The sequence below is a fragment of the Oncorhynchus masou genome, chromosome 6 (assembly GCF_036934945.1).
Source record: "Oncorhynchus masou masou isolate Uvic2021 chromosome 6, UVic_Omas_1.1, whole genome shotgun sequence".
Lineage (NCBI taxonomy): Eukaryota > Metazoa > Chordata > Actinopteri > Salmoniformes > Salmonidae > Oncorhynchus > Oncorhynchus masou.
Genome location: NC_088217.1, coordinates 54,276,783 through 54,302,126, shown reverse-complemented (window position 1 = coordinate 54,302,126; position 25,344 = coordinate 54,276,783). Strand labels below are relative to the sequence as shown.

The 25,344-nt window shown below is 41.6% G+C and overlaps 1 protein-coding gene across 1 annotated transcript in view; it reads left to right on the top strand.

The window, feature by feature from the left end:
* The first annotated feature begins 1,219 nt into the window (after positions 1–1,219).
* LOC135542291 (metabotropic glutamate receptor 4-like) overlaps positions 1,220–25,344 on the top strand; it is a 281,114-nt gene continuing 256,989 nt past the window's right edge. Inside the window, exon 1 of the mRNA XM_064969153.1 lies at positions 1,220–1,770. Within this exon, the coding sequence (XP_064825225.1) occupies positions 1,225–1,770 (546 nt within the window). The 5' untranslated portion in view covers positions 1,220–1,224. The remainder of the gene's footprint in view (positions 1,771–25,344) is intronic.

Genomic DNA, 25,344 nt, shown 5'->3' with positions numbered 1-25,344 from the left:
TTGGTCTGTTTTTGCCTTTTAGTGTCATCTTTGAATACAGGGAAATGTTATAATCAATAGAATTGTATGGATGAGAGAGTCACCAACAAAAATATCTCATTCAAATAAGGACTCCAGCTATTTTTGAGCATTTACTGTTGAAAAACAATATCCCAAGTGTAAATACACAAATGTACACTTTAGGGTAGAAAAACCCCAAACGTATTGAGCAAAATAGTGTTTTTTTTGTTGACAAAACTGCAAACTTCAAGGAGTTGGCCATTCAAGGAGTTCGTCTGATGTGATGTAATCGGCCTCCCCTCATTATTGCGGGAACAATAGAGGAGCAATAGATGGAATAAGAGCTAATAATTGAGGTGAAAGGAGACTGGAGTGCCACTTTAGGGCCCCACTGTAAGTTCCTAGAGAGATCATGGACATGTAATCAAGACATGAGATAACATTTTGTGTATGATGTGTAGCAACCTAACAATGGTAGGCACATTAGTACAGTAGGCAGCGTTTCTTACTGAGTATGTTGAAAAGAAGAGTTTGGGAGCTGACTTTCATGCCTTTCGACCTTGGGAGTCCATGGCAACCCTTTTAAATTCAATATGGAGAGGTGAGTAGGGAGGGAGAAGAGGGAGGAGGGAGCGAGAGAGCGTGTGAGATTGAGAGAAAAAAAATCGTCTCATCATTCTACACATGATTGCAGCAAAAGGAGTTGAGACAGAAAAAGAAAGCAGTGAAAATCTCAAACCAACACGAATCCTTTCTCTCATATCTAGCCCCTCTGTCACTGTGTGGTGTGTCTCATCGCGTCTACTTTGCTTTATCTTGCAGGAATTCACTCAGCAGCCCGGAGACCTGAGCGGCCTGAACCCCCCCCCCCCCCCCTGTGAGGGATCTCCATAGGCAGGGTGGTGAGTTACAGTGGGCCGTGGAGCGCAGTGGGCAGAGGAGTGCCCACCACGTTGGTCAGACCATGGAGTGAGGAGGACAGAAGGAGATGCATATGTAAGAAAGGAAGAGGAGATATCCTTTGAAGAACCATCTAAATTAATGCTCCTATTATAATTGAGTTCTTCTAAGAGCAAAGCAACATGAGAGGACGCCTGTTCTGTGCCCACTGCTTCAAGAGGTATTATTAAGATTAACCCTCTGGATATAGAGTAGACTAGTGTTCTTTGTGATCCTGATTCCGCTGGTTTCTAGAGTGTCTTGATTTGTGTCTGGGCTGTGGTCATGGTGTCTCAGCCCCAGGGGTGTGCTTTGCATCGGACTGGCAGGATCTGTCACAGAGGCAGCCTGATCAGGCTCTTACTCCTTCTTTACTGCTCTCTCACGGCCGCCCAAGCCGCTAAACCCAAAGTCCCGAGCGGCACACACCTCAACTCCATCCGCATCGACGGGGATATCTCCCTGGGAGGCCTGTTCCCCGTGCACTCCAGGGGCAACGAAGGCAAGGCCTGCGGGGAGCTGAAGAAGGAGAAGGGGATCCATCGTCTGGAGGCCATGCTGTTCGCCCTAGACCGTATCAACAACGACCATTCCCTGCTTCCCAATATCACGCTGGGGGCGCGCATCCTAGACACGTGTTCCCGGGATACCCACGCCCTGGAGCAGTCACTCACCTTCGTCCAGGCTCTCATCGAGAAGGATGGGACAGACGTCAAGTGTCTCGGCGGGGGGGCACCCATCATCACCAAGCCTGAGAGGGTGGTGGGAGTCATCGGAGCCTCGTCCAGCTCTGTGTCAATCATGGTGGCCAACATACTGCGGCTCTTCAAGGTAAGGACCACACCTTGGTGGTGATTTACTACTTGTGTGTGGTTGTGGTTTGTTTGCAGTGTTATTGAGTATCTGATGTATGTACACTGTGGTGTTTGTTCCGTGTTAGCTCTAGTTGGGAATGTTATCCTCATTCCTGGGAAAACATTCTATTCTCTGTTCTAGCACAATTTGGTTCCCTGATATTTGGAAAGAAGAGCATGAATAAATAATGACAGAGACCTAGCTCAGTTTGCAGATTATGGTGCTTGTAACGCCAGGGTTGTACGTTCGATTCCCACAGGGAACCAGTATGAAAATAAGTATGAAAATATATGCGCTCTACTGTAAGTGACTCTGGATAAGAGTGTCTGTTAATTACAAAAAAAAGAATATTGAGAAAAAAATCTCTGCCTCCACACCATAGTTCCCAATCCTAAAGTAATGCCATTGGCCATCTCAATCTGAGGACTGCTATATTGTTACAATTATTGCCTCTAACCCAAAGAGTTGGATAGATGGCACACATGCAAAGATAGGCGATGCACTCTGGTACGTCTCTATGCTCTCAACATACTAAATAATAGGATGCAACATTAGTTGATTTCATTGTCTGCTCATAAGTTTTCATAACTCTTTTGACCTGGAATCCTTATTTTGATCAACCCTGTGATAGGAAAAGTCATTTTCATCCACATGCTGTCCTTGTTCATAGCACATATTAATCCCGTGGTTTCACTGATTTATAAACCCCGTCCACCCAGCCCTAGAAATAACTTCTTAATTGCTTTCTCTGGTCTGTTTATGCTGCGTCTTCTGTTGCTCTGGTTTGATAGGTGGTGTTGGCTCATTGAGTAATTTCTTCCTTTTGATAAGAAATCTGTTGCCTTTATTCTCTTGGAAGGCATGCATTCAGGCTGTGTTTTAAGACCAATTGGATATTTTGCTTATCTATTACTAATCATCTCATTAACTCATTTCAGGAAACTAGGCATATGTTGCGGGGAGTGCCATCTGAATGCAGACTGTTTAAATGAAATCAAAATGCATTTTTTTCCGGAAAATATGTTTTCCTGGAACATGCAAACTTTCATGTGCCTTAATAACAGACTTGTATGCATCTGTAAATACGATTGAAATTGTTAAATTACGTGCCTAGTTGGTTTAGTGACAGAAAAAGGCCGCCAGTCATGATTGGCTGAGATAATGAGTGTGTTGGACATGCCTAGAGATCAGTTCGAATTGGTCTGCCATATAGCACACTTCTGTCTATTTTAGCTGGTTAGTATGTGTTGGTAATCCTGTCTAACGCATCTTAAAAAAAACTATATCTCCTAGTAGAACTGCTTAAGTATTGCTCTCCACTTTCTGGAGGACTGAGTTTTGAAATCAGTGGAATTAGAGTATGATAGCTAATGAGATGGGGAAAACACCTGTCTCCAGATTACATCTTCAAACTAAGGGCAACCGTGACAGGGAGAAGCATCCATCCATGATGTATACGGTAAGATAGTCTACACCCTAAAAAGTAAAGGTTCCTGGAGTATCCATTAGGGGTTTTTCAAATTTAAACTGTGGGGGAACCCCTATAAGTCTATAAGTTCTTCGAATAACCTCTTTTAATGGATCATTAAAGAACCTTTTGTGGTTAATTTTTTAACTAACCCACCTCCCCTATTATTGTTAATAATAACACAATATTTTAGTCCTCAGTGTCTATTATGATCTTAATGGCAAAGCAGAATTAAAAATATAAATATAAGGTAAACTCCCATCAGAGCCTCAAGTCCAATGGGTATATCCTGTCCCTTGTTGATGTTAATGTGTTGATGTTCTCCTTATCCATAGCCAGAATGATTTTGCAGTACATTTGATATGCCTCCTTGTTTGTATACCTGCAGACATAGACACAAAAAGTGAGTAGTTCAGTCATCTGCACCCAATACAGCTAGCCTTCAACATATTCTTAAAGCCTACATATTCTTACCTTATTGTTGATTGATATCCGTTGAATTGTGTCCATTTTCTGTTTTAAGAAACATTTGCACAAATATGAAAAGAGATGGTATAATCATATGATATACATTGATATTATTCTACAAGGGACAAACCAAAACTTAAATTGAGGAGATCCTCACATTTTTTTTTACAAGAGTTTCAGTTGGGCAGCTTGGTTTCTGCATGAACCCTCACCAACTAAGGAGGTTCTTCGATGAACCCCACCTCCTATGGGCTTCTTGGAAGAACCTTTTGGGCGCCATTTTTAGTGCCAAGAAGCCTAAGGTTCTTCTAGGAACCTCCTTAGTTGGTTCTTAGAAGAATCTTAGAACCTTTGCTAAACCCCTCATTTTTAGAGTGTAGCTAGTTACATTTTCAGATATGATATGTTTCTAATTGACAGTCGTTTTCATGTCAAGTTAAAATGTAAATGCTAGCTAACGTTATGTGTATGGTCTTATTTCATATCTCCGAGCCATTTGCTTTGCTAACATTGAACCTGGTTGGTTAGCTTCCTGCAGATTCATACAAGGTCGTAACATCATGAGTTGGGACTATGGTTCATTGTTTAACTAGCTACCTATGAATGTGCGAGAGCGCTGAATAACTGACAAATTTACGAACGCTGAACACCCGTTTGCTATGGCTAGCATCAGTAAACGTTGGCAAAAAGAGTAAATTGTTGCCAGCAGCACAGTTGCAGTCACCAACACTCTGGATAACATAAAAACAGCCTCACCAGCTCTGCTAGGGTGAGTAAAATGGTCAGTATGCTGTTCTCTACTTTGTGTCTAGAAGTAGCTAGCAAGCTAGCCAACTTTAGCCAGTTAGTTTGGGTGCTTGACCCTTTTTAAGAGGTGGGTGTGAACGATGCTGAATGGGTGTAGACAAAGAAGAGCTCTCCAATAGGTACCAAAACATTCAAAGGCCCTTTTCTCAAAAGTGAGGTTACAAGTTTGTCAACTTTCAAAGCAGAATTACTTTTCCATCTTACCTCAAATGCAGTGTATGATATACCATTTTGTAGCTTTCTGTCTCTGATTTGATCCAATGTAAAAAAAAAAAAAAAATTTTTTTTGCAACATAAGACCAAATCAAGGCGGTCGGTCACAATTTTGATCATTGTATTACATAAACTCTCCCTCACTCTCCATTTGGCAAATGAGCTGCCCAGTGACGTGAGTTTACCAGATGAGCTAAATGCCTTCTGTTCTCACTTTCGAGGCAAGCAACACTGAAACATGCTTGAGAGCACCAGCTTTTCCAGACGACTGTGTGATTACGCTCTCCGTAGCCATTGTAAGACCTTTAAACAGGTTAACATTCACAAGGCCGCAGGGCCAGACGGATTACCAGGACTTGTCCTCAGAGCATGCGCTGATCAGCTGGCAAGTGTCTTCAGATTTTCAACTTCTCCCTAGCCCAGTCTGCAATGCCTACATGTTTTAAGAAGACCACCATAGTCCCTGTGCCCAAGAACACCAATGTAACCTGCCTAAATGACTACTGCCCCATAGCATCCAAATCTTTATCCATGAAATGCTTTGAATGGCAGGTCATGGCTCACATCAACACCATCATCCCAGAAACCCTGGACCCACACCAATTTGCATACCGCTCAAACAGATCCGCAGATGATGCAATATCTATTGCACTCCACACTACCCTTTCACACCTGTACTCCGTTCACCCACGACTGCGTGGCCAACACCATTATTAGGTTTGCCGACAACATGAAGGTGGTATGCCTGATCACCAATGACCATGAGACCGCCTATAGGGAGGATGTCAGAGACCTGGCAGTGTGGTGCCAGGACAACGAACTCTCCCTCAACGCGAGCAAGACAAGGGAGCTGATCGTGGACTACAGCAAAAGGAGGGCAGAGCACGCCTCCATTTGCATCGACGGGGCCGTAGTGGAGCGGGTCGAGACCTTCAAGTTCCTTGGTGTCCACATCACTAAGGACCTTTAATGGTCCAAAAACACCAACACAGTAGAGAGGAGGTCATAACAATGCCTATTTCCCCCTCGGGAGGCTGAAAAGATTTGGCATGGGAGCACACATCCTCAAAACATTGTACAGCTGCACCATTGAGAGCATTCTGACTGGCTGCATCACCGCTTGCTATGGCAACTGCTCATCCGACCTCAAGGCACTACAGAGGGTAGTGCTTATGGGTAGTACAAGTCTGGGACCAAAGGCCTCCTTAACAGCTTCTACGCTCAAGCCATAAGACTGCTGAACATTTGATCAAATGGCTACCTGGACTATATGCATTGACCCCTTTATTTTATTTATATATATATATATATATATATATAAGAATTGCACCAACTCTGTTACCCAGGCTAACTGGATTCTAACCACAGATTTACACGTACTACACTGACAGTCCACACACACACACACACACACACACACACACACACACACACACACACACACACACCTACAAACACACACATTGTCACGTCTAATCAAGGTGGGTGGAATCAGGCGCAGAGAGCAGATAGCGATATAAAGTTTTATTCTCCGGTGAACAAAATAAACAACGGTCAACCCAAATACACACAGGGTGAAATTATCCAAAACAGGATAAAGACTAACCGGAGAACAAGAAACACAAAACACCGACAGACAAAATGAATGACAAAATAAACAATCCCGCACAAAACAAGGGCGGGACAACCTACATTAAATACAGACACTAATTAACTAAACAACACACAGGTGAAACCAATTAGACAAAACCAACAGATACACGAAAAAGGGATCGGTAGTGGCTAATAGGACGGTGACGACGACCGCCGAGCACCGCCCGAACGGGCAGGAGAGCCAACTTCGGCGGAAGTCGTGACACACATTAACATTCCCTCCCACTCTTCATATATGTTGGATGCTACTCTTTGTTATTATCTATGCCTAATCACTTTATCCCTACCTACATGTTACCTCAATTACCTCAACTACCCTGTACCCCTGCATGTTGACTCAGTACCGGTACCTCTTGTATATAGCCTTGTTATTGCTATTTTATTGTTACTATTTTTCCCTTTCCCTTTAGCTTAGCAAAAAATAAACGTAAGGGCTGTTAAACATGTATTTAGTAAGGTTTACATTTAGTAAGGTTTACTACACCTGTTGTATTTGGTGCATATGGTAAATAATAATTCATAAATAAGATAAGACAGCCACTTCCAACAATACCTCAGATCCCTCCCTAAACTGTAGTTGAATGTATCACCATGAAGACTGGTGGCTCAGTTATGAATGGGTATTTACACAAACAAAGTGGCAGAGGGCTGTGATCAAAGCAAGCTCCTGTGGATGTGGCAGGGAGCATGAGGGACGTGGCTGTGACTGTCCTGGGGCTTATGTGCTGCCACAGGCAACCAGGAGGGGTGTATACTCCATTCTCCATCCTCCTCAGCCTGGCTGCAAGCATAGACCTGAGTGAGCCAAACATGATGGGATGCTCACACACACACACACACACACACACTTCTTACACGTAATGTGCAGCAATGAACATCTCCAACAGCAGTCTCTGATCCCATTCGCACAGGGAAGCCTTTTGGAAGTCCTGCATCATTAACACTCTTCCACTGTTCATTACCGTATATAGGAGGTAGCTCTACATATTTAATTTGTCTTACTCTGATCTCTTCTCCCCTTACCCCCCTTTATAGGAGGTAGACCTACATATTTAATTTGTCTCACTCTGATCTCTTCTCCCTCTACCCCCTTTACTCTCCTACATGACCCCCATCAACCTAACCGCATAATCAAACAGTCGTGTGATGTAGGTACAGTGTTGAGGGACCTGACGTTGGCCACATGTTGAGTCAACACTCTCCTCATTCATAGGGATGACAACAGTACAGTGCCTGCTTTCTTAAGGTGTCCGCATTCTTACCAGCCGAAAGAATTCGGTAGAGTTTGTGCATATATTATGATGACGTTTTGTGACATTTCTGTTCGTTTTGGACTTCGGTGAGTTTTTTTGGGCTGTTCAGGCACACAATGTTTTTCTGGAGGCAAGCCGAAGTTCAGAGCCAAAGTCTGTTGCTTAGTCGGTGATTGGTCAACAGGAGGGATTCTTCAATAAAGTCTTTGTTGTCATTCAATGAGAGACGACTCGTTTTCATGCACATTTTGTCATTGAGAAATACTGCACAAAACATATTCAATTGTGCGATTTAAGATTTATTCTTCAAAAATGAATGACAGATATTTGATTAATCCTGGCTATTTTGAGGAAGTGTATACTGGCTATGGCATCTCAATTTGACAATCGGGACTATTGGTGCTTTTTTCAAGCGAAGGTCTTAAGGGAGAATGCAAGCACGCTAGCCCAGTTCAGCTAGGGGCCAGCTGAACTAAAGCATGCTGACACCTATAGGTCTCACTGCTGAACATCAGAGGTATTCACAGCAGTGGAAGCTCCTCTGAGGAGTAATGGGAGGACCATCCTCCTCAGTGAACTTCATAAAATGTATAACATTTAAAAGGTTATCATTTTTAGATAAAACTATACTAAATATATTCACATCGCCAAATAATTGATTAAACACACTGTGTTGCAATGAAGGTCTCATCTGTAGGGTAGCACCATTTTGTAGCCGGAGATCAACTAGCTTCCATCCTCCTCTGGATACATTGACTTCAATACAAAACCTAGGAGGCTCATGGTTCTCACCCCCTTCCATAGACTTACACAGTAATTATGACAACTTCCAGAGGACATCCTCCAACCTATCAGTGCTCTTGCAGCATGAACTGACATGTTTTCCACCTAATCAAAGGATCAGAGAATGAATCTAGTACTGAAAGCATAAGCTACAGCGAGCTAGCAATGTGGTGAGTAGACTCAAAGAGAGAGAGACAATAGTTGAACAGTTTTGAACACATTTAATCAAAGATGAAGGAGAAGAGAGAATTCATAATTTCACTTTCACTTACTAGCAAATGCAGCTAGCTAGCCAGTTTAGCCTACTCAAACAGAGGGATGCTATGTCAGCTATCTGGCTATGGCTACCCAACACAACACTGGAACTCTTCCAAGTCAAACTAAGCTTTTGGTTTGACATTGACACATGCGCCCGCCAGTGTAACTCCTAAACTGTTTATTGAAATGCTTACTGACTGTACACTGTAAAGTTACCGCATGCGTATAGTGTGTTTACTAACGCGTTAGTCAACAAAGCTAAAAGAACTATGTTACTGTAAGGCGTGTGTACTGGCGGGTGAGAAGTCAGGCGCAGGAGAGCAAAGACTGTTACAACGGCTCGGTTTTAATGATAAAAATCACATTGAACAAAAACAATATACACAATGGGACAAAAAAAACAGACATAATGTGCACAAGCACTTACAATAAACAATACCAGACAAGGACATGTGGAGAACAGAGGGTTAAGTAAACACCATGTAATTGATGGAATTGAAACTAGGTGTGTAGGAAGAATAGACAAAACAAATGGAAAATGTAAGGTGGATCGGCGATTGCTAGAAGACTGGTGACGTCAACCGCCGAACGTCGCCCGTACAAGGAGAGCGACCGACTTTGGAGGAAGTCGTAACAGTTACTTTAGCTAATGGTGACAACAATTTAGGCTGTGTCTAGCAGTTATGATATGGTTTGTCTTGGAGAGGTTTTTCGCCTGGTCACATACAGCTGATGTATTGTGCATTGAAGTCCACAAGTGACGGGAAAAGGTGAGGGGGACGAGAGCAAATAGATGCGAGAAGGAATACAACGTGGCTGCTATGAAAGTGAACTGTGTTTACGAGTGATCGGGGGTGTATTCATTCCACTATTTCTATTGTAAAAAAACAGAAGCAAATGCAATGAAACGGGAATAAACATACCTGGATTTGTCCAATAGAAACTAGAGGTCGACTGATTAATCGGAATGGCCGATTTAATTAGGGCCGATTTCAAGTTTTCATAACAATCGGAAATCTGTATTTTTTTTGGGGCGCCGATTTTTTTTATTTATTTACACACCTTTTATTTAACTTGGCAAGTCAGTTAAGAACACATTCTTATTTTCAACAAGGGCCTAGAAACGGGGGGTTAACTGCCTTGTTCAGCGGCAGAACGACAGATTTTTACCTCGTCAGCTCGGGGATTCAATCTTGCAACCTTTCGGTTACTAGTCCAACGCTCTAACCTCTAGGCTTCCTGCCGCCCCACATAACAGCAGCATGGTGCGAGCTGCAGCTCAAGAACATCTCTATGTAGCTTGTTCCTCATGACTACGGAGCTACTGTGACAGGCAGCTGAGCAAAGGAGAATTCATGTTGAGAGACCAGTCATGCTGTGTGATTTCATAATTTATTCGCAAAGCAGATGCCCTCACCCAGGCGACACGCGTCACCTACACATTTCACAACCAGGCGGTCGCCGTGGTGGCATGTTTATCAGAGTACACAGCAGTAAAGGCATCATGGGAGATTATGTATAGTACCAACCGAACATGCCTTGGACAACAAAGCCGAGATAGGCTAAGTAGAGAATCGTCATCACATTTGGTTGTGTGAGAAGTTACGATCTCTGGCATGATGTTATAAACAAGCCGTAAATTTTCTCAACATGCTTTATGTAATATTGATACCCTCGCTGTGGCGTGCCATCACCGTGCATAGTGTTCATTGCTTGTTCTTCTTTCTCCGAGTTTTTTCCAAACAGATAGTAAAAGGGATCTTTTCTGGCATGCTCTCAGGAGTAATTTTATGCATGAGGCCATAATAAATCCTACTATTTACATTCCGGCATTAGTATGAATAATGCAACGCTGTTAGGGATAATAAAAAGTTCAAAGAAAATTAGCATTTAGGAATAAACTACAGGATTGTTCAACTCCTGCTGCTATGTACATTTTTTTGGATTCATTTAAATTAACTCAAGCTCCTGAGTTGCTGACTGACTGGCATGCATTGAATGCATTTGCGGCTAAGCTTCTTAACCTTTTTTACAAGATTTGTTGATCCATTGTGTTTTGGCTGGAGAGGCGTGTTGTGACAGGAGTACAGATATATTGGGGTTAAAGGAAAGGTGTTTGTGATGGTCTGCTTCAGTCTGCTTCCTGCCAGTGGCTGTCTCCCATTTACAGGTCAATCAATAGAGAGACTGAGGAAAAAAGGGTACAGGGACACAAGTATGCTGTCCGATAGGTGTTTGACAGCCCTAAAGGGGATGGCTCGGCTGCTCACCTCTCAAGCCTCTGTTCCAATCTAGCATACGCCATAGGTCTAGACCAGGGGTGTCAAACCAATTCTTGCCCCAGGGGTATGCATTCAGTCTTCAACGAGGTCCGGAGGGCTGCATTCAGTCTTCAACCTGGGCCTCGGGAAATTATCTCTGATGGCAGGACTTGAAAGACAACAGGTCGGTTGGTTAAATTCTGTTTCTTCTATTGTAAAGAAACTGCCAAAACTTCAAACACCCAATTCCTTATCTTTAGCTGTTACAACAGAGACGTGATATTGCTACACTCATTTACTTTCCTCCTGGCATGTCTTGATCCACAAAAAATGCATTTCCATCGTTATCTGTGAAATTACAATTCAAGTAGGAAGTAAGTAAACATTGAAGAAAACATTGTGCAAAACACGATGGAAAAGTTCCTTTGTGACCAGGAGCAATGAGATTTATTATAAAACTTTTTTAAACAGAAGGACATTTCTTAATGCACTTCCCAAAAAGTATTTTGGTATTTCTTTCATTAGTCCATTGTTGACATAATCCCAAAATGTTTTTCTAGTCAGCAATCAAGTTTTCAAGATATGGAACTTTTCAAAATACATAAATCATCCCTGTATGATGTCTAATATGATGCTGTGTTTTGCATCATAACGAAAACCTAATTGCTGACAAGGAAAACATTGAGACGATGTCAAGAATGGACTATTGAAACAAATTCCAAAATACTGTTTTTGAGTGGAGTTTTCCGTCAGTGGCAATCCGCGGTTGAAACAATAACAAAGCGTACTCTCCGCCACTGTTTAGATAAAAAGTGAGTAATGGGGCTGGAGAAATGTAACCACTCTCAAATTCATAGACAGAGCTATGGATGCAAGGACTGACCATCATATGATATTACAACTATAGCTTTTACATGATTTTAGGCTATACAGTGTTTGATTACTTTTACTTTGTTTGCAAATATCGGAGTAAAACAAGCTTATATTTTGGGGTTCTGATGGGGTACGACGGTTGAACTAAGATCACGAAGCATTAATACAAGTTATATTCTTCAAGAATCAATTGGTACATCTTAATTTATAAGTCCCAAAAATGGATGTAGCAACTGCTGATTGCCCCCTTTAACAGCAGCGCTCCAGGCGTCATGTCTTGCTGTTTGCTTTTCTTTTTCCACACTTGGCTCTGAGCCAGTGGGACAGTGTTCAACTGGAATGAAACAGTTATTGCAGGAGTCTATCCCTGCAAGTCCATTAGGGATGTTCTGTTAAATCGCCAAGTTATCCTTCTACTTAAAAAAAAAGGACCGCAGTGTAAGCATGGCAGGCTGGTTGAGTTCATTTACTTTTTGAATCTCTACGGCAGAGTGAACAAGACTCACAAAACAAACCCTAATAATGGTGATGGGGATTACAGTGATGGACCTTAATAAAAACGTTTGTAAAAAAGTGTGTAATTTGCCTAGTTCAAAAGGTAACTCCAGCATGAGTATTCTTTAGTTCACTATCCTTTACCTGTGTTTTCTCTTAATTTGATTGAATTGGCACCTTGGTCTCAGTCATAGCTAGCACCGTTATTCAGGTACTCTAGCAGAGCCATGCTGTGGCCTTGTCTCCCATTTATATTAAATATGACACACATATATCACATGACCACAGTAGCTGATTGCCCAAACAGCTGTAAGACGGGATTCTGATATATTCCAATCCAAATGTATTTTACTCTGAACTGAAATGACCAAATTCAATAAAAGGTTCTGTAACACACCTTAGTTTATGCAGTTTTTCATGAATACCTAAGCCTATCTGCATGATCAAATAAACAGTGTTGATTAGCTGAATCAGGCTTCTTAGTGCTGGGCTGGAATAAAACATGTGTACCTGACTCCAATGGGTTCCCAGCTCCAAGATCAGGAACCCATCTAAGTAGTCTGTTTGTAACCCTGTCAACACACTGCAGGGTGAAACACTGACATCTGAAGTGGTCTCAGGAAATGTCAGCATCCACACCTTCCCTTCCGGCTCCTTGCGTTTATGCTCCTTTCTATTCCCCTGTAAACCTGCGAGTGACACCATGGGATGAGGACCCATGTCTGAATTGATTTAACACTTAATTTATGAGATGACTGCTGAATCAAGATGAACAGCGCTGCTCAATATCAGCCTGTCACGGCTCCTACCCAATGCATTCATTCCAGGGTGATAGACCAAACAGGCCTGTGTAGCTCTTTACACCTAAATACATTCCCTTCATGTCAAGTTTTTTTTTCTCACTCGTTAACATATTTTTGGTAAGACTGGGCAATGAAATTGATGATTGCGAAACATTTCTTTACCGTCCAAACGGTTTGGCCTACTAACTAATATGACCCCTCAATGAAAAGGTATGACTCTTACAAACACGGTGTTATTTTCCTACGACCCGCAGATGCCCCAAGAGCCTCGTCTGAAGGTAACCTGGTATCGGTAAAAAAATATAGTACAAAAATACAGAGGTATGGAGGTAGTTTTGTGCCAAGAAAATGGGTTAAATATGCGAAAAATAAAATATAAAATAATATATATATACACACACACACACACACACACACAGTGGGGCAAAAAAGTATCTAGTCAGCCACCAATTGTGCAAGTTCTCCCACTTAAAAAGATGAGAGGCCTGTAATTTTCATCATAGGTACACTTCAACTATGACAGACAAAATGAGATTTTTTTCCCCCAGAAAATCACATTGTAGGATTTTTAATGAATTTATTTGCAAATTATGGTGGAAAATAAGTATTTGGTCACCTACAAACAAGCAAGAATTCTGGCTCTCACAGACCTGTAACTTCTTTTAAGAGGCTCCTCTGTCCTCCACTTGTTACCTGTATTAATGGCACCTGTTTGAACTTGTTATCAGTTTAAAAGACACCTGTCCACAACCTCAAACAGTCACACACTCCAAACTTCACTATCACTATGGCCAAGACCAAAGAGCTGTCAAAGGACACCGGAAACAAAATTGTAGACCTGCACCAGGCTGGGAAGATTGAATCTGCAATAGGTAAGCAGCTTGGTTTGAAGAAATCAACTGTGGAAGCAATTATTAGGAAATGGAAGACATACAAGACCACTGATAATCTCCCTCGATCTTGGGCTCCACGCAAGATCTCACCCCGTGGGGTCAAAATGATCACACGAACGGTGAGCAAAAATCCCAGAACCACACGGGGGGACCTAGTGAATGACCTGCAGAGAGCTGGGACAAAAGTAACAAAGCCTACCATCAGTAATACACTACGCCGCCAGGGACTCAAATCCTGCAGTACCAGACGTGTCCCCCTGCTTAAGCTAAGACATGTCCAGGACCGTCTGAAGTTTGCTAGAGAACATTTGGATGATCCAGAAGAAGATTGGGAGAATGTCATATGGTCAGATGAAACCAAAATATAACTTTTTGGTAAACACTCAACTCGTCGTGTTTGGAGGACAAAGAATGCAGAGTTGCATCCAAAGAACACCATACCTACTGTGAAGCATGGTGGTGGAAACATCACATCCGTGTTTCCCAGGAACAGCCCCAAAACATCACTGCTCTAGAGGAGATCTGCAGGGAGGAATGGGCCAAAATACCAGCAACAGTGTGTGAAAACCTTGTGAAGACTTACAGAAAACGTTTGACCTCTGTCATTGCCAAAAAAGGGTATATAACAAACTATTGAGAAATTGACCAAATACTTATTTTCCACCATAATTTGCAAATAAATTCATTAAAAATCCTACAATGTGATTTTCTGGATTTTTTTTTCTCATTTTGTCTGTCATAGTTGAAGTGTATCTTTGATGAAAATTACAGGCCTCATCTTTTTAAGTGGGAGAACTTGCACAATTGGTGGCTGACTAAATACTTTTTTGCCCCACTGTATATATATATCCTGAGCTTTCTTTGATCTCCTAGATATCGGGACAGACTTCAAAACCGTGTGATTTATTTTTTGACTGTGTTTTGCCATTTGAGTGTTATTCAAAGGGCTTCTATTGGCTATTAAAATGTAATATTTGATCAAATTAGTTTTGTAAAAATGTTTAAAAAAAATATATGACAGTGGTCCTCAAATTCAAATTGCTAAATGATCCATTGTATGACAATCTTAAAACAATTCCATATGTTAGCTTAGTAGAACCCACTCATGGATTTCACCATGAGGCCAATGGGGACTTTCTGACAGTTAGAGTTTAATGGTTGGATAGGAGAGAACTGAGGATGGATCAACATTGTAGTTCGTCCACAGTACTAACCTAATTGACAAAGTGAAAAGTCTGTACAGAATAAAAAATATTCCAAAACATGCATCCTATTTGCAACGAGGCACTAAAGTAATACTACAAACAAATGTGGCAAAGCAATTCACTTTTTGTCCTGAATACAAAGTGTTATTTTTGGGGCCAATCCAATCCAACACATTACTGAGAACCACTCTCCATATTTTCAAGCATAGCTATGCTTGCAATCGGTAAGGACAAGGGAGTTTTTCTGGGTAAAAAAACAAAAACAGAATGGAGATAAGCACAGGCAAAATCCTAGAGGAAAACCTGGTTCAGCATTCCACATTTCAGCTGGACAATAACCTAAAAACAAGGAAAATCTACACTGGAGTTGCTTACCAAGAAAACAGTGAATGTTTGTGAGTGACAGTCATAGTTTTGGCTTCAATAGGCTTGAAAATGGTTATCTAGCAATGATCGACAACCAATTGTACAGAACTTGAAGAATTTTAAAAAGAATAATGTGCAAGTATTGCACAATACAAGTGTGGAAAACTCTTAGAAACTTACCCAGAAAGACACACAGCTCTAATCACTGCCAAAAGTTATTCTAATGTATTGACTCAGGGGGTTCAATACTTATGTAATTAATATGTAATTAATGTCAGATTTTTATGTGTTTTATTTTACAAATGTTAGAACTTTTGTTCCACTTTGACATTTGAGAATTTAGCTCAGATCATTGACACAAAAATTACAGTAGAATTGAATCCCACTTTATAGGTAAATGTTAATTGCCTAGGCAACAGGATAGACAGTAGCAGCAGCATGTGTGAATGTGTGTGTGTGTATGCATGTATGCGCAAGCTAGCTTATGTGTGGGCGTATGTAATGTTTGTGTGTGTTGGGGTGTAAGTGTGTGGGTAGGGTCAGCGCAAAAAATGATCAATGCAGGTAATCCGGGTAGCCATTTGATTAGCTACACTATATAGATACACAAAAGTATTTGGAGACCCCTTCAAATTAGTGGATTCGGCTATTTTAGCCACTCCCATTGCTGGCAGGTGTATAAAATTGAGCACATAGCCTTACAATCTCCATAGACAAACATTGGCAGTAGAATGGCCTTACCGAAGAGCTCAGTGACGAGGATGCCACCTTTCCAACAAGTCAGTTTGTCAAATGTATTCCTTGCTAGGGCTTCCCCGGGAGGCTGTGTGTGCTGTTTTTAAATGTATATAGTATGAATGTAGTAAAGCTTGGCGGCAAGCTTTACACCACTCCAGCTGACGCTTGGCATTGAGCATGGTGATCTTAGGCATGTGTGGGGCTGCTCGGCCATTGATATCCATTTTATGAAGCTCATGTCGAGCAGTTCTTGTGCTGACGTTGTTTCCAGAAGCAGTTTGGAACTCGGTTGTGAGTGTTCCAACCGAGGACAGACGATTTTTACTCGCTTACAGTACTCGGCCGTCCTGTTCTGTGATCTTGTGTGGCCTACCACTTCGTGGCTGAGCCGTTTGTAGTTTCTAGATATTTCCACTTCACAATGATAGCACTTCCAGTTGACCGGGGCAGAAATTTTATGAACGGACTTGTTGGAAGGGTGGCATCCTATCACGGTGCCACATTGAAATGCACTTAGCTCATTCTACTGCCAATGTTTGTTTATGGAGATTACATGGCAACGGGTGTGGCTGAAATAGCCGAATCCACTCATTTGAGGGGGTGTCCACATACTTTTGTACATAGTGTACTTTATGATCACAGTCACTGTAAAATTACCAAACTATTTTTGTTTTTTAAAGAGTTTGCATTGTTTCTATGAAATAGCTTGCCAGACGTAGCTAAAACAAATGTTGTTGAATTTGCATTAATTATTGTAAAACTCATTCTGTAATGGAAGTGATGGAAGAAAATACTTTGTCATTATTTTAATTTCTTGTCATTAAAAATAAATAAAAAATCTTTCACCCCTTGTGATTTTCATTATTTACCAAGGACTTTCCCCTTTCAACAATTTGCATTTCCTTTGTGCCTATTCAACTGCTGTCAACTTCAATGGCTGTTTTTCTGTTGAGTGACATTCTCTCACACAGTTCATGCAGTGCCTCTAACATTTTGTAACGGCCACGTCTTTGATGATGCAAATCAGAGACGAGATATCTACCAGTTTTTAGGTGTCTGCATCCCAGAATCATTGTACCATCTGTTCCTTACAGGTAATCATAGTACAATATGTCAAAAACCATATGTTTTCATTAAAATTATCAAAACAAACCTGAAATAAAACGTTCTGTATCCCCCTTCATATGTCTCAAGATACTATGAACAAAAATCCACTTTTAATTGCTTTGGTTTGGGCAGCCCCAATTCAACATATCACGACAACAGCTCCATCGGAGAGGACTAGACGTTGGTTAATCAAATCTTCCCATTACAATTTGGCATATCTTCTCAAACAGCAACAACAATTCACGCATTCACACATGAAGTCTACTCTAGATTTGGGCTTGGGATGGAACAGTTGTGGAACAATGGAGCTTGTGGTCATGTATGGGGGGGGGGAGTTGAGATGTTTGTGTGGAAGGGGCGGGGTGTGTGTGTGTTTGTGCGCATGCATGCATGCATGCATGCATCGCACATCTGTTGCTATGGGGTAATGACGTTAGGGATAGTCTTGGATGAAACACAAGCTGTAATATAACACCACTTGTGACAAATTTAGATTCTCCTGCCAGTCCTTGTTATACAGTAGGTAACAACCCTTCAAAGGATGGGCCTGCATTATTAAGCATATTATTTGTCAATTGTGGTACTGAATTAAGAATTTTACACACACACCTGGAATGCTTTTCCAACAGTCTTGAGGAGTTCCCACATATGTTGAGCACTTGTTGGCTGCTTTTCCTTCACTCTGCGGTCCGACTCATCCCAAACTATCTCAATTTGTTTGAGGTCGGGGGATTGTGGAGGCCAGGTCATCTGATGCAGCACTTCCTCACTCTCGTTCTTGGTCAAATTGCCCTTACACAGCCTGGAGATGTGTCGGGTCATTGTCCTGTTGAAAAACAAATGATAGTGGGACTAAGTGCAAACCAGATGGGATGGTTTGTCGCTGCAGAATGCTGTGGTAGCCATGCTGGCTAAGTGTGCCTTGAATTCTAAATAAAATCACAGACAGTGTCACCAGCAAAGCACCCCTACACCATAACACCTCATCTATGCTTTACGGTGGGAAATACACATGCGGAGATCATCCACAAAGACACGGCGGTTGGAACCAAAAATGTCTAATTTGGACTCCAGATCAAAGGACAAATTTCCACCTGTCTAATGTCCATTGCTCGTGTTTCTTGGCCCAAGCAAGTCTCTTCTTATTATTGGTGTCCTTTAGTAGTGGTTTCTTTGCAGAAATTCGACCATGAAGGCCTCATTCACACAGTCTCCTCTGAACAGTTGATCTTGAGATGTGTCTGTTACTTGAACTCTGTGAAGCATTTCTTTTTTTACTTATCCTCAGCAGCAGAGGTAACTCTGGGTCTTCCATTCCCGTGGCTGTCCTCATGAGAGCCAGTTTCATCCTAGCTCTTTCTTTCTTTTCTTTCTTTTTTTTTACCCCCATTTCTCCCCAATTTCGTGGTATTCAATTGTTAGTAATCATCATATCTTGATGGTTTTTGTTTGGAACTTTCAAAGTTCTTAAAATGTTCCGTATTGACTAACCTTCATGTCTTAAAGTAATAATGGACTGTTGTTTATGAACTTGGTCTTTTACCAAATAGGGCTATCTTCTGTATACCACCCTCCCCACCTTGTCACAACACATCTGATTGCCTGAAACGCATTAAGGAAAGAAATTCCACAAATTAACTTAAGGCGGCACACCTGTTAATTGAAATGCATTCCAAGTGACTACTTCATGAAGCTGGTTGAGAGAATGCCAAGAGTGTGCAAAAGCTGTCATCAAGGCAAAGGGTGGCCATTTGAAGAATCTCAAATATAAAACATATTTTGATTTGTTTAACACTTTTTTTGGTTACTACATGATTCCATGTGTGTTATTTCATGGTTTTGAGGTCTTCACTATTATTCTACAATTAAGAAAATAGTACAAATAAAGAAAAACCCTTGAATGTTTGACCGGTAGTGTATGTATATTTGAATAACTATATACAGTACAACCGAGGCGAAAGCATTAGAAATGCTGTTGGCTGCTAATCTAGTTATGTTCTGTAGGTGGCACTGTGTGCTCCTTTAAAAGGATGGGTCCCAATCTCTCAAAGGTCCTAGGATCCATGGCACTGTCACACTGTCACAGGAAGCCACCATTCCTACAAGTCAGTTCATCAAATTTCTGCCCTGCTGGAGCTGCCCCGGTCAGTTGTAAGTGCTATTATTGTGAAGTGGAAACGTCTAGGAGCAACAACGTCTCAGCCGCGATGTGGTAGGCCACACAAGCTCACAGAATGGGCTACAAGTGCTGAAGCGCATAAAAATTGTCTGTTTCAACACTCACTACCAAGTTCCAAACTACCTCAAAGCAAGGTCAGTACAAGAACTGTTTGTTGGCAGCTTCATGAAATGGATTTCCATGGTCGAGCAGTCGCCCACAAGCCAGAGTGGTGGAAAACGGTGGAAAGCTGGGAAGCGTTCTCTGGAGTGATGAATCACGCTTCCCAATCTGGCAGTCCGACAGATAAATCTGGATTTGACGGAAGCCAGGAGAACGCTACCTGCCCCAATGTGTTTGGTGGAGGAGGAATGGGGTTTTTCATGCTACAGCATACAATAACATTCCAGACGATTCTGGCAACAGTTTGGGGAAGGCCCTTTCCTGTTTCAGCATAACAATGCCCCCATGCACAAAGCATGGTCCATACAGAATGGTTTGTCGAGATTGGTGTGAAAGAACTTGACTGGTCTACACAGAGCCCTGATCTCAACCCCATCAAACACCTTTGGGATGAATTGGAACGCCAACTGCGAGACAGGCCTAATCGCCCAACATCAGTGCCCGACCTCACTAATGCTCGTGGCTGAATGGAAGCAAGTCCCTGCAGCAATGTTCCAACTTCTAGTGGAAAGCCTTCCCAGAAGAGTGGAGGTTGTTATTGCAGCATATTCACGCCCATGATTTTGGAATGAGATGTTCGACGAGCAGATGTCCACATTTTTATTCATGTAGTGTATCATTAATGATCAATAAAACACCAGTAGAAAAGTAATTTCAACACCAACTCCAATTATAAAATGTATATTATATCTTGTCATTCTTGTCTATTCATATCATAAAGCCAAAATGTAATTTTTACAGGCTAGTGTATATTGTGCATACATACTACTGGCATTTCAAATCACATTACCAGTTTTAATGAAGCCATTTTATACAACATCAAGCTGTTTGAGACCTATATTGAATGCATTTCACACATTATCTTGTGCCCCTAATTTTAATTGCTTGAGTAATGTCAATGGATGGCATGACTTCATACAATTGCATGACTTCATTCTGAACTGCTACAGACCTATATCTATCCGACCCTGCCTTTCTAAGGTCTTCGAAAGCCAAGTCAACCAACAGATTACCGACCATTTCGAATCCCACCATACCTTCTCCGCTATGAAATCTGGTTTCAGATTGCAGTCTAGGAGGAGGAACTCCTATTTGGGTTGTAACTCCTAAAAAGGAGCACAAGATGCGGTCAGACCATATGTCGCCTGTAATGGACACTGATGGTCGGCTCTGAAGCTTTTCTGTGATAGTGTCCTTTACCTTCCCAACCAACACTGGGATGTTTTTCTCGTTTATGGTACTTCTTCCAATGGGGGTGTATTTGTTGTCCAACACTTTCAGATGGTGCTTGAAGTGGTAATTTTCCACAATCAATAATGGCAGTGCAGCCAGTTATTAAATCGTTAATGATGGCCAGGTGAATTTCTTGTTGTCTTGGAGAATTTGGATTGTAACAGCAGCCACACTTGTCTGTTCAGTATCTGGTGCCTGCTGTCCTGCCTTGTACTCCCTGAATAAGAAAGAAAGAAAATCAATATTCTATAAGATCCCTGGTAATATTAACATAAAATCTATAAACTTAAACTAATCAAAGTGGCAGCACCAATTTAATCCAACAAATATTGCAACTGTGTTGCATATGTTGCAATAAATTGTTAAAATCACATTATGATTAACACAGGGTTGGGGAAACTGTAATCCGTTATGTTCCCAGCAAAAAATATTGTAATCACATTACCGATACTTTAGAAAAAGGAGATCATTGCTTCTAGGTTTACTTTAAAATTTAGAAGGGATGTTTGCAGAACTAAAGAAATGTCCATGAAACAATCACATGTTTTTTAAATGTTTTTTAAAAATACCTTTCATATTAACGTCAGTCATTAACCAAAAAAAGTGTAGAGCGCTGGTTTCAAGCGCATGGTGCAGCAGGTGTTTTATTTGTAAAGGACCACAGGAGGAGGCCGGTTGCTGGGTCCAGGGGCAGAAGGTCATACACAAGTGGTCCAAAAAGGCAACAGTACAGACAGTGAGAAGGCTAACAATGTAGTCCGGGAGATCAGGCAAGAGGTTGATGACAGGAAAACCGATAGGCAAAAGTACAGGCAGGGAATAGGCAAAAAGGCAAAAAGGCATCGTAGTGAGGATGCCAAAACTACAGGCGGACAAATAACCCCAGAGCTCAGAATAGAGGTGTGTATCAAAACAAATATCACAAATACCTCACAATGATGGGGTGCAAAGAACTTAAGTAAATAGTGTGTGTAATTGACATACATGTGTGTGAACAGGTGATCAGAATTCAGGTGATTGGGATCTAGAGAGTGAGCTGCGTTCAGGGGATCTACGCGTTTGAGAGTGTGAGTTGGAAGCACCTTATGCCGCCCCGGCAAGATGCCGCTCTGGGTGGCTGCCCATGCCGCCCATACCTAAATCCGCCACTGAGTGTGTGTATACATGTTCATACTTTTATATACTGGACAAGTGTTTAGCACCATCCATGTTACAGTGTTAGTTAAGCCCTTACTTATACCTTGTTTTAACATGTATTCTTTGTCCTGCACATTGTGTTTGTGCGCACCTTTTTAGACAGGTGTAAACGGTGAAAAGACGCATTGTGGTCACTGATGACTGATCAGATCTTATAGGTGTAAATGGACAAGATCAGGATGAAGAACGCATGTCAGATGCAGGTTTACAGGACTTAAATACATTGTCACAATATTTTGTGATGTGTTCTAATGTGGCTCTGCTTAGTGGCTCAAACGTCCTGCAATAAATGTTGTTAAATTGGTAATAATCTTTTAAGGGTGAAGTAATCCAAAAGTAACTGACAGTAATCCGATTACGTTACTGAAGTTTAGGTAATCGAAAAGTTATGTTACTGATTAGAATTTTAGACAGTTAACTAGTAACTACCGGATTACATTTAAAAAGTAACCTACCTGACCCTGTTAACACATTCCACAAGAAGCAACGTCATGATAAGTTTTATTTAAAAAAATGCATATCTCTGGGCCTGAGGCAGAGATGGCAGAATCATTTTTATTTTGTTGATTGACTTAGATGTTTATACTTATTTCCAACTTTTTGGTAGGCTATTTGTTAGTCAACTTGTCTGTGATTTGATACATGCAGCTTCTCTTGTCATTACTATTTGCCCCAGAAGACTAAATAAACACTTGCTCACCGGAATGTCATAAATCGATAGAATTAATGCTTCAATCTGGTTGACAAAGGCAAAGTTCTCTTTTACCTCTATTGTTCCCAAATGCTTGTTGGCTTTCTGCCAAAATGTATTCGCTTTTGGCAGGTGCCATCTATTAGCTAGCTAGACATATTTTCTCTAACAGTAGTTAGCTAGGTAACATTACCACAAATTGATGGCCAACTAACTAAGTACATCTTTGTGTCTACTGTCTACTGCAGAATCCATCATAGATAGCACCAGCCACTGCTAACATAAGCTAACCGGCACACTAGTTGAGACTATATTATGCTAGCTAGTAGCTAGCAACTAGTAGTTACCTAACTAGCTTCTAAACTTACCTCTCCATGTGTTTCCTCTCCACATGACGGGAAAAGTTCGAAGTGGTCCCAGCCGTCTCGGTGGATGAAGTTGTGCAATATTTGCACGCACAATTCTTTATGGTTGTCATAGGCGAAACGGATGATTTCACTGACATGAGATCGAGCTGAGAAGAATGAATTGAGTGCACATTACGTATTGGCGGGTATTTTTCCCCCAAATTGAGCCACAGTCAATGGCTGCTAATGCCAGGGCAAGCACAGGAGCAGTGTGTAATTGAGCAGATTAAAAATAAAAGTTGGCCTTCTCTCCAGCTCCTATTTCGCTCTGGTACTGCTCAGCCACAAGCTTTGGCCATGCTCTAACTGGAATATTTTGTTTCCATGATCACTATTATTTTAATTAGGCCTATTCAGTTGTAATTATTTTGCCCACCCCACCTACATCTAGTGTATATTCTACTTTCTAACATCAGGATATGTACTTTCTATTTTGAAGGACAACAAATGTATTAGGCAAATGTACATTGCATTTTTTGTTTTTCTTGGAATAGAAACACCATATCATAAATAGTGGCCAGTGTCAGCTAATTTTCATAAATTAAAGGTAGTGCTGGAAAATGTACCCAAGTGTCATACTTGAGTGAAAGTAAAGATACCTTAATTGAAAATTACTCAAGTAAAAGTCACACAGTAAAATACTACTTGAGTAAAAGTATCAAGGCACAAGGCGAGACCCAAATAAAGACACAGAGGAGGCAGATGGTTGGAGTCTTACAATGTTTATTCATCCAAAGGGGTAGGCAAGAGAATGGTTGTGGACAGAAAAAAAGGTCAAAAAACAGATCAGAATCCAGGAGGTAGAGTGGCAGACAGGCTTGTGGTCAAGGCAGGCAGAAAGGTCAATCAGGCGGGTACAAAGTCCAGAAACAGGCAAGGGTCAAAACCGAGAGGACTAGAAAAAGGAGAATGCAAAAAGTAGGCAAAACAGGAAAACTGCTGGTTGACTTGGAAGCTTACAAGACAACTGGGGAAAATAAGTGACACCTGGACGGGGTGGAGACAATCAGAAGGACAGGTGAAACAGATCAGGGCGTGACAAAATACACTGAACAAAAATGTAAACACAACAATTTCAACCATTTTACTGAGTTACACTTCATACAAGAAAATCAGTCAATTTAAATAAATTCATTAGGCCCAAATGTGTGGAGTTCACATGACTGGGAATACAGACATGCACCTGTTGGTCACAGAAAAGGTATGGGTGTGGATCAGAAAACCAGTCAGTGTCTGGTGTGACCACCATTTGCCTCATGACACATCTCCTTCACATAGAGTTGATCAGGCTGTTGATTGTGGCCTGTGGAATGTTGTCCCACTACTCTTCAAATGCTGTGCAAAGTTGCTAGATATTGGCGGGAACTGGAACATGCCGTTGTACACATCGATCCAGAGCATCCCAAACGTGCTCAATGGGTTACATGTCTGGTGAGTATGCAGGCCATAGAAAAGCTGGGACATTTTCAGCTTCCAGAAATTATATACAGACTCTTTCAACATGGGGCCGTAGATTATTATGCTAAAACATGAGGTGATGGCAGCGGATGAATGACACGACAATGGATCTCAGGATCTGTGCTGAGATTTGCCATCGAAAAAATGCAATTGTGTTCATTGTCTATAGATTATGTCTGCCCATACCATAATCACACCACCACCATGGGGCACTCTGCTCACAACACTGACATCAGTAAACTGCTTGCCCAACCGATAGCCTCATACGCTGTCTGCCATCTGCCCGGTATTCATCCATAAAGAGCACACTTCTCCAGCGTGCCAGTGGCCATCGAAGTCAGTTACGACGCCGAACTGCAGTCAGGTCAAGACCCTGGTGAGGACGACGGGCATGCAGATGAGCTTCCATGAGACGGTTTCTGACAGTTTGGGTTGTGCAAATCCACTGTTTCATCAGCTGTCCGGGTGGCTGGTCTCGGACGTTCCCGCTAGCATGGTTACACATGGTCTGCAGTTGTGAGGCCAGTTGGAAGTAGTGCCAAATTCTCTAAAATGATGTTGGAGGCGTCTTGTGGCAGA